At 40.0% G+C, this 9,742-nt stretch overlaps 3 protein-coding genes across 3 annotated transcripts; 2 read left to right on the plus strand and 1 right to left on the minus strand.

Annotated features, from left to right (window-relative positions):
• Positions 1-45: 45 nt before the first annotated feature.
• LOC148415934 (claudin-9) lies at positions 46-4,081 on the plus strand. The gene has a single exon (XM_088427669.1). The coding sequence runs from the start codon at positions 541-543 to the stop codon at positions 1,216-1,218; it is 678 nt and encodes a 225-aa protein (XP_088283795.1). The 5' UTR covers positions 46-540; the 3' UTR covers positions 1,219-4,081.
• On the minus strand, positions 2,608-5,777 carry sbds (SBDS ribosome maturation factor). The gene is made up of 5 exons (XM_088427668.1): positions 5,027-5,777; positions 4,722-4,851; positions 4,410-4,610; positions 3,718-3,882; positions 2,608-3,658 (listed from the first exon to the last, which is right to left on the minus strand). Exons 1-5 carry the CDS (start codon positions 5,152-5,154, stop codon positions 3,533-3,535), a joined length of 750 nt encoding a protein of 249 aa, XP_088283794.1. The 5' UTR covers positions 5,155-5,777; the 3' UTR covers positions 2,608-3,532.
• ech1 (enoyl CoA hydratase 1, peroxisomal) lies at positions 5,640-9,686 on the plus strand. The gene is made up of 11 exons (XM_088427667.1): positions 5,640-5,714; positions 5,856-5,896; positions 6,509-6,677; positions 6,807-6,895; positions 6,990-7,114; positions 7,184-7,232; positions 7,830-7,894; positions 8,198-8,268; positions 8,412-8,483; positions 8,608-8,758; positions 9,260-9,686. Exons 2-11 carry the CDS (start codon positions 5,860-5,862, stop codon positions 9,362-9,364), a joined length of 933 nt encoding a protein of 310 aa, XP_088283793.1. The 5' UTR covers positions 5,640-5,714; positions 5,856-5,859; the 3' UTR covers positions 9,365-9,686.
• The last annotated feature ends 56 nt before the right edge of the window (positions 9,687-9,742 follow it).

The following is a 9,742-nucleotide window of genomic DNA, read 5'->3' on the forward strand; positions in this document are numbered from 1 at the left end:
GGCTCGGTTGATACTGAAGGCCACAGACAGATTACATAGACACAGCAAAAGACAGGTTGAAATGGAACATTAACAGATGTTATGAAATGACTTGACAAGACTGTACGGAGTCAATTATTACAATTACACTGAGAAAATATTAGAATTTGATCTCTAAATGCCATGTGAGAACAGTTTTGATGTAATGTATCTCGGGCTAACATTTACTGCGTATCACAAAAACCCGGCATTTAACCATGAGTGCGTAGACTTTTAACATTCATCGCCTCAGTGCAAAAAAAAAAAACAAACAAACGTTTCCTTTAAATCAGCTTCTTCTCTGAGAGAAGAAAACCCCACAGAGGAGCTTTTGTCCTGCCTGCTGACGGCTCAGACTGGGAGAGTCGGATTGTTTTGATACGATGTCAGAACAAACAGAGAATTCCTCTCAGGCTACGCCTGCCTCTGCTCTCTAACGCGGTCCGACCGGTTTCACATGATAAACGCGGCCTGACGGCAGTTGAGACGGCCCGCCTCGTCTGTTTGGGTTCCCGAGTCGACATGCGCCGGCATCTGGAGCTGGGGGGCCTGGGCCTGGCCCTCTCTGGGTGGCTCTGCACCATCTTGACTCGCTGCATGGCCTTGTGGACGGTGAGCGGTACCCTGGACAACTCCACCGCCACGCTGCCGGCTTACTGGGACGGGGTGTGGCTGGAATGGGACCACTGGGACCTGGCTAATGACGGGCAGCTGCACTGCTCCTTTTACCGCTCGCTCATGTCTCTCTCCGGGAGTTTCCGAACATGGAGGGCCCTCATCATGGCGGCGGTGGGCGCCGGGGCCTTCGCCACCTTAGTGGGAGCAGCCGGAGCCGGGTGGTTCCCCAGGCGGGGGCAGGTGAAAGTCTTCTCCGGGGCTGCGTACGTTTTATCGGGGATCCTCATTCTGGTTCCTACCGCTTGGACCTGCCACCACACCAGCCAGCCCCTGGAGGGTGCCGTGCACCTGAGAAGGACATGGGGACCGGCGCTTTATTTGGGGTGGATCGCCTTCGCGTTGATGATGATTGGGGGGATCGTTCTCACCACGTTGTGTCCCACTGCCCCTGAAAGACCCGTCCGGGCCACAGAGGTTCCAATGCCACATTATCCAGAGGAGGACGTGACGCACCCTCTCAGCAGGATCAACAGGGCCACCTTTACACACAGCCAGTATCAACGTGGGTCTATGCCCATCTGATGTAGGAGATGCGGGGAATGTTTTTTGTCAGGATGCCATTTACGGTATCATGGCTGAGCTGATTTGGGATTGGGTCGGTTGCCGGCCAATCACAGCACATATAAAGCACCAAACTCTGGGGGGGCTTTTTTGTGCAAAGCAATCCAATTGTTTAGGTTGTTTTGTGCATAAACAAAGTTGGGTCAAATTGACCCAAGTAGAAATCTGCCCGATTTTGGCCCATTCTTGGGTTATTTTTGATCCAACTGGAGGGGCGTAAGCATGCAGGACATACTACAGTTGGAAAGTGGAAGAAAGTATTGAAGTGGAGAAAATCCACGCAAGAAAAATCCGGAGACATTATTTAAACCCTAACTGAGAGGAAACCACTACAGGAGTGCCTTTAACCTTTTTGTTTCTTAATGATGTACCTATTTTCCAATTTGGATGGGGAAAAACAAAGACTGAGTGCTGTGCCATCTGTGTCTGACTTATTAAACTTTGGAACTAATTTGTAGACTCGAAAAACAGTTAGGTTAAAAATGACACAATTATAGATCAAGACGGACAATCCATATATTTGGGTCAATTTGATCCAACTTTATGGAATGTTTTGCATAAAACAACACCGAAACTGAGGTCCATTTCAACTGTTTTAACACAACTGTTCTTAAAGTGTAGTAGCATCTCGCACATATTTTAGTCAGCAACTCCAGTAGATGGTGTAACCTCTTTTGTTTAATTCCTGGCTTGTCTGCCAGAAAATTGCATCACAAATGACAATGTGCGCCCAAATAAAACTTGAAGGCATCTTGCGCTTTGGAAAAAAGTCATAATAGCATAACCTAGCATTGTTTCATATTCCAATTAATTTGCTCTTAATTTGAAAAGAAAAATGCAGCTCTCCTCTCATGGCATTCAAAAGAGTAAGATTTGTTAAAATCTCACGTACCCCCCAAATGCCTTCATAAACCACTGAACCAGGGTACCATACTATGTGTAATTAGTTTACATCAAGTTTGTGTTGTCATTTAATGAATGAATGAATGACTGCACAAACGCTGTTTTTGAGGGAGCACACAAGCTTTTTGATGAGCATCGTTACTGTAATGTGTACTGTATATTGAATGTAGAATACACACAAAGGTTTTACACTAATAAAACTTAAGTTTAAAAAGAACCCAATTTGGGTGAAATAAATACACCAAAGGGAGCAACCCAATGCGCTCAGCACATCTAGTTGAGAATTCAAACCAGCAAATTAGCTCACTCGTATGTTACGCAGTTTTTATCCCCAACAACCACCACCAATACATTAGATTAACTCTCCACATTAAAGACCTGGTGAGTAACCCAGTCTACTCAAAATCCAAAGACACCAAAGGAGGGGGTAAGATAAACAACCCAACATTTTAGTGTAATACTGCAGCTTTATTGAATATAATTTGGGTATACATGTTTTTTCTCTAAAGCTTATATTGATTATTCCACATTCATGCCTTTCTCTTTCCCTCTAACTGTAAGATCACACCAGTACCTTACATACACATATTATGGTGAACAATTTGTGATGATCCGGAACACATCACCAAACAGAGATGTTACTTAATTCAATATACTGTGTGCAAGTAGTTAGTGTAAAAAATTGTGGGCATTGTGACAAACATTTTGCATGAACTTAAAAAGTGACACTATGAAACATTTATTTACATCAGAGCTGACTCCTCAAAAGATCACTTTTTTCTTGGAATATTACTTTTCCTCATAAAATGATCTTTATTATCTAAATATTACATTTTGTAAAATATTTTTTTTTATTCCCTGATAAATTGGATAGTTGATTTCTATAGCTGTCAAGATAGTCCAGTAAAATATGGATCTTTGATGTCTATGGTCATCAATGGCACTGAATGACTTGTATTACATTTTACCTGTGTACTTTAGTCCTTGTAATTCTGTTTTTTTAATATTACAACTTTATTCCTGAAAATATGACTTTTTTATTAATACTTTTAAGATGTTTAATGTAGAATGTATAGTTTCTTAAGTAGTGTCAAGATCATTTTAACACACTGGCATTAAAGAACTTCTGAGTCTTACACTGTGGACATTGTGAGCAACAATTCACTCGTTCTTGATTAAAAAAATAAAAGGTGACATTATCAAATATGCATTTGCATTTTACATATATCAGCAAAAAAATAAATAAAAGAAAAAGTGCTGCAAAAGCAGAGATTCCGAAAGAGTATGCCTGAAGCATAGAGGGGAAATATACAGAGTTTTTATTGAAACTGAATTAGTGCCGAACGTCTTTTTAAAGTGTTTAAGTGATTCCCTACAGCTTCTCGTCACCCTCCTCCACGTCCTTCAGACTGATGACCTCCACGGAGCCTCGGCCTTTGGATTCGCAGCGAACGAGCTCGCCAAGTTCCCTATAGCAGCCGGGATCCACCAGACACACCTAAGGATAAATAAAAACTTTAAATTGTCCTTAGAGGGAAGCGGCGAGGGCAAACTCACAATTTCAAGGTTCTCCTCAAAATCTTCGCTTTCGACGACCTGCAGGAACGGTTTGAGTTTCTCCTTCAAACGTTTGGCCTCCTTGCCCGGCAGCAGAAGCCGCAACCTCATGTGCGCCCGCTGGATCTGCATTGTCTCCTTCAGCTGTCGGATCACCTCCAGAGCCTGAGAGACATGCGAAAACAGATGCAACACTCACAAAGACGTAAATTCGAAATTCTTAAAAGTTCTTGTAATATTAAAAAAAAAAGAAGTTAAATTTGTGTACTTTTTAAATATATTTCTTATGACTTTTTTTGTGAAGTTTTCTTTAAACTATTGATTCATAAAAATCTAATAAATTAAAACGTCTTTCATAATTTTACTTTTGTTTTCCCATTATTTGTCTGTTATACTTTTAATTGTAATCATTGAGTTTGAATTTTGCACAGTTTTAATGTGTTACTTGCAAATTTAACAAACTAACAAACCTTTGCCAACAATTTGACTTTTTTTTATAGGAAATTTTGAAAAAGGTTCAAAACTGAATTTCTGGTGAACTTTGCATTTGAAAACACAAATATTTAATTAATTATTACTTATCCACCTCATACGTAAAGATTGTGATTAGAATTCTGGCTATTCTTGTGATTCCAAATTTTAAATGAGTGATGTATTTTTTTTTTTTTTTTTTCCTGAGTGAGCGAGCTCACCTGCTGCTTGGTGCTTTTGTTGGGCTTGACAGAGTAGTGGATGTCCTTCATGCCCCGCTCGATCAGGCTTACTGTGTAAGGCCTCTTGGTATCTGGGTTGACGCATTTGTCGGCAACAATGGTGGCGATGTCTCTGTACATGGTCTCCAGCTGATTCTGCCGCTCCTTGTCGGAAACCTGCAGCTCCCCTTTGGCCAGGATCTGTCAGGACGCAACACAGAGGGAAACAGTCAGGTGATGGGGTTTTTAATCAAGATTTTTTTTTTATTTTTTTTTTTTATACAGAGGGTACATTGGAGATTGTTATTGGACCTGTTTGCAAATGTCAGTCAGGTCATCTGTGCCGAAAGCTTTGCTCAAGTCATCCTTTTTGGCCACCTGCCCTTTGGAGACATTGACGAAAATAGAGTTTGTCTGCAAAACCTCATCCAGATCTTTCTCTCTGCAGACAAAACACATGGGTGACGCTTAAGTGTGACATGCAGCTCGTTTGGAATTTTACATTGACTCAATAAAGGCCGGAAATAAACAACTATTAGAATGTACATGAGACAAAAACAATGACGAAGGGATAGATGAATATGTAAGTTTAAAAATCAACATTTGACTTTACTTACGCTCCGGATCGCCAACTGAGAACTTTATTCTTATAACAGGCGATTTCGAATCGCTTGCCTCCTTTCTTCATCCGCACCACAGCCACATTCGTCAGCCGGATTTGGTTGGTCGGTGTGAATATAGACATTCTCACAGTCTAGCTAACTAATTTTGTTAAAATAAAATCGCGTGTTGTCGCTATATTTGCCACTGCGTAATGTAGGTTTTACTGTGTTACTGTAATTAGAGTCCGTCAAGAACCAGCATAGGTAAACCGTTTTTTTTTTTTACACGAAGGTAACCTGCTTTAAACTTTGAAACGGAAATTAAAAATAAATAAAGTTACAAAATATCAAATTAATATTGTCTTAGTGAAAACAAATAAAATAAAATAAGTTGTAAGTAGGGGCTGTCAAGAAACATAAATGGGGAACAAGGTTCCGTTTGTAACGACGGTATTCACATACGTTCCAGATATTGTATTTAAGAGGCAAAATAGTATTTTAAAATAGTAAAGGTTTCTTACTGTAAAATATGTATGTGGCTGATTTGAGAAAAAACGAAAACAAAAGTAGATGAAAGGTAAGCGAAAACTTCCAGTCTACTTTACTGTAGAGGGCGCCAAAGAGCCGAAACGCCAGTTCTTGTAAAACAACGCGAGAAGAAGAGTGAATACGCTGCCTGCCTTGAAGGAACTTTAGTGTTTCGGTGAGGCGCCTGTTTACAAATTTCATGCAGCTCACTTAATTTCACTTTTCCGTCGATGTGCAAAACGTTGCGCCCGCCCAATTCGTGTATTTTGAGATTCTAGCTTGTTTTTCCTCCCCACCCTACCCCCGTCGTCCCAAGGGCGATGTTGTCACTCTTTGCCAAGTCTGCTCTCACAACATGTAAGTTCGCCGGTGCTCTGTTGCGTTAATAAACGTCACACATTTAGTCAGTATTGTTAACGCCTAACAACTGATGTGTTTAAATTTGCTATGTTTGCTTGGTGTTTGTGTGAAATCTGTTATCAATTCACTCCCTGTCCGTCACACACTCAGTGGAAAGTGGTAGTAATATTTAACGCAATAATATTTACATGTTCTACTATTGGAGTAGAAGCAAAGTTGATCAATTTAAGCCCTCTCATGATACATGCAAAAATATTTGGTAACCGAGGAAGAAAAATCGATTCTAAAAATGCCCCCACTAGTATAAACACAGTTTTGTGATTAATGTTTAATTTGTTATTAAAATGAAAATATATGTATTTAGTATTTTTAATAAAAATGCCACAAGCGCACGTTGATCTGATTCTTCTACAAGAGGAATGACAAAAATGACCCTCCTACCAGGGTAGTGTTCAAAAATTATTTTTGAGCTGGTTGATGTGACGTTAATGATCACTATAATCTATATTGATTCACATAGTAATAAATGAGTAACCACTCTCTGATGCACTCAGATTTAATCGTTAACTGATGAACTTTTTTCCCCCAATGTCTTTGTTTGTTATACAGACAGGGGATTGGGGCCCTGCAGCCAAACAATCATCCGAGCCATGTCGTCATCCAGCGGTCCCACCGCCCCTTACACCACGCTGGCCATCAGCCGCCCGGCACAGGCGATCACTCACGTGGAGCTCCATCGTCCCGACAAGCGCAACGCCATGAACAAAGCTTTCTGGAGGCAGGAATCACTTTAATTCATTTTCTAATAGATGACATAACTTGTCTTAATATCTACAGTATAAGTATCTCTGACAAATACCAAGCAAAAAGATGTTGTTTTTATGACCATTGTCGTATTCTCCATCAGCGAGATGGTGGATTGTTTTACTGAGATCTCAGATGACCCAGAATGCAGAGTGGTGGTGGTCTCTGCCGCAGGAAAGGTCTTCACAGCAGGTGTCACGTGTTTTGTGTCAAAAGTTTCCTCTTGTTACTTGGATTTAAGAACAAATGTAATTCTCGGTGTCTGTGTACATGTGTGTTTGTCCAGGTATCGACCTAATGGACATGGCCGCCGACGTGCTGCAGCCTGAAGGCGATGACACAGCCAGGATTTCTTGGAACCTCAGAAAGATCATCAGCAAATACCAGGACACATTCTCAGTCATCGAAAGGGTCTGTCACACATCATTTTACCTATTCTAATATTATTATTGTTACTTAAATGAATTTTTTTTGCTCTAGTGTCCAAAGCCAGTTGTGGTGGCTGTCCATGGAGCTTGTGTTGGCGGAGGTAGGACCAACTAATCATATTAGAAGTTTATAAACTTAATCATTGAAAATTAGATAAATACAAGTTAAATGAAATTGTCACAAGAGAAAAAAAAGACAAAACAAAGATCAGCATTAAGGAGGTTTGAAATCTGATTTAAACAAGTAAAACTTAAAATGTTTCGGTTTGGGTTATAATAAATATGAAATATTGCTTTATTATGCTACAGTGATATTTGTGAAAAGTAGATCATTGACAGTGACCAATACACACAAAACATACAATGCATGAAAAAATGTGCTCTGCATTACATGTTAGAAATTAAAATGTCAAGGAAAAAATGTTAACTCTTATATAGACCGGTAGCACTAAATACTGCACTTTTGTAACCCAACATTAGCAAAACTGCTTTTGACAGCGGTTTTGTTGTAACTATGCAGCTATATAGTAAAAAAAGGAATAAATTCACTATAACAGTGCTGTTAAGTCTTTTTTCTCAAGTTACTGTATATCTTATTGAAACCTAGCCTATTCATTTTTGTCCATCTGTTTGTGATGAAAAGCACCTTGGAAGAGATAATGGATTGACTTTTTAAGAACTTGGATGCTCTCTGTCAGGTGTGGACCTGATCACCGCCTGTGACATTCGCCTGTGCACTCAGGACGCCTGGTTCCAAGTCAAGGTACTGTATGTCCCACGTAAATTAGACTATCACATCCATGACTCATTTAGCCACACCCCTCAAAAGCACACATATGTACAATAATGAAAATTTAGAAGCAGTGCATTTCTTAAATGTTTACATTCTCTTACTATGCTTTGAAATGATACAGAAGTTATAATAAATGCATTATTTTCCATCTATATGTTCAGTTGCAATGATTACTATAAGTTTACATACCCCTGTTCAAATGCCATGTTTTTATTATACACAAAAAAAAGCCTATAAATGTTTGAGGCTGTTGCCTTGGTCACCGTGTTACAGGAAGTGGACATCGGGCTGGCGGCAGATGTCGGAACGCTGCAGAGGCTTCCGAAAGTCATTGGCAGTCGCAGGTAAACGGCTCATAATAACACAAGACTATTACAGTGAACTTCAGTTCATCGCTGGGGATACGTTTCAAATTATTCTGCCATAAAGTGGTCAACACGGTAAATAATGACAGTAGATATCAATGTGTTTGCTGTGTGCTTGCCAGCCTGGTGAATGACCTGGCTCTGACCGCAAGGAAAATGTACTCCGATGAGGCCCTGAGCAGTGGACTAGTCAGGTAACTTTTTTTTTTATTTTAAACAGCAACTTTAGGTACCCTTAAGATGAATATCAAGGATATGAAGTAAATACTGAGGCAGTTTTGCATTTTAATTGACTGTCTTTTCTCTTTGGGTGTCCAGCCGAGTATTTACAGACAAGGAGGAGATGATGGCCACGGCTCTGGAGATGGCCGGAGAAATTGCCGCTCGCAGCCCCGTGGCCGTGCAAGGCACCAAAATCAACCTCATCTACTCTCGAGACCACAGCGTCGCTGAGGGACTCGACTACATGGTAAGAAAAACCTGACACACAATTGGGACTTTTGTCTTTTGAAATGGACAGTATACAAAATAAAAATGGCGTTATAAATATTTTATACCATACCTGTTAATTTTTAAAAACGGTTTTATTCAAACTATAAAATTATACTGCCATCTATGTTGTACAATTGAAAGTGTTGAATGTGTATCTTAGTTAAATTTAAAAAAGAAAAAAAATGTTTAAAAATTAAAGACAACTTGCAAGTTTGATATTTTAGCCGGAAACTAGAAAAATCAGCTTTCGCGGGCTGCATAGAATGATGGCTAGAATTGATAAGCTCTGACATTTCCAAAGTAAAAAAGTATATCGTCCTTAAGGGTTTAAATGTGCACCGATTGTTAACCTGTTGCCTTGTTGCCTTAATGCAAGCACTATTGTAGGAATATTGATCTTGTATGTATGTATGACTGGCAAGCCATACAGTGAGCCAGCGTGCCTCTGATTGAGCATTCCACCCGTCCGTGTTTCCAGGCCTCGTGGAACATGAGCATGCTTCAGACTGCAGACGTGATGAAATCGGCTCAGGCCTCAATGGAAAAGAAGAGTGTTAAAAGCGTAACCTTTTCTAAACTGTGAAAGGAGTTCACCAAGTCCAAGCTCTTAAGAGCAGGTGTCCAAACTAGGGTCCCCGGGCCGGTTTTAGCACGGTGTCCAAAGAGCCAACATCATTACTAAAGATAAGGAAAAAAAATGATGAATGTGTGTTGTGTGCACAATCTAATGATCTTGACCTGGTGCTCATTTTTCTTACATGTAATTGTTGCATAAATGAGCTGAACAGTGCATTTCTGACAGCCAAATTCAGTAGCCTGATTTCACGCTTATTTTCATCTTTGTAAAATACATGTGTACATGATTTGTATGTTTATTGATCTAATAAATGCTGCTAAAACTTAAAGGAGAACCCCTACCGCACAATTTTAAACAGTTCTCTAAGGAGCTGCATTTAGTGTT

Source organism: Hippichthys cyanospilos, chromosome 11, assembly GCF_059441005.1.
Source record: "Hippichthys cyanospilos isolate Australia breed blue-spotted pipefish chromosome 11, RoL_Hcya_1.0, whole genome shotgun sequence".
In the NCBI taxonomy this organism is placed as follows: Eukaryota; Metazoa; Chordata; class Actinopteri; order Syngnathiformes; family Syngnathidae; genus Hippichthys; species Hippichthys cyanospilos.

What these genes read in the sequence shown, in the direction of transcription:
- ech1 (XM_088427667.1), top strand. Translation starts at nt 5,860, where the DNA reads ATGTTGTCACTCTTTGCCAAGTCTGCTCTCACAACAT. An exon ending in CATTCTCAGTCATCGAAAGG is followed by an intron (nt 7,115 to 7,183) that starts GTCTGTCACACA and finishes TTTTTGCTCTAG; the next exon opens with TGTCCAAAGCCAGTTGTGGT. An exon ending in TGGAGCTTGTGTTGGCGGAG is followed by an intron (nt 7,233 to 7,829) that starts GTAGGACCAACT and finishes GCTCTCTGTCAG; the next exon opens with GTGTGGACCTGATCACCGCC.
- sbds (XM_088427668.1), bottom strand. Translation starts at nt 5,154, where the DNA reads ATGTCTATATTCACACCGACCAACCAAATCCGGCTGACGAATGTGGCT. An exon ending in CTCAGTTGGCGATCCGGAGC is followed by an intron (nt 4,852 to 5,026) that starts GTAAGTAAAGTC and finishes TTTTGTCTGCAG; the next exon opens with AGAGAAAGATCTGGATGAGG. An exon ending in TGACTGACATTTGCAAACAG is followed by an intron (nt 4,611 to 4,721) that starts GTCCAATAACAA and finishes GCGTCCTGACAG; the next exon opens with ATCCTGGCCAAAGGGGAGCT.
- LOC148415934 (XM_088427669.1), top strand. Translation starts at nt 541, where the DNA reads ATGCGCCGGCATCTGGAGCTGGGGGGCCTGGGCCTGGCCCTCTCTGGG.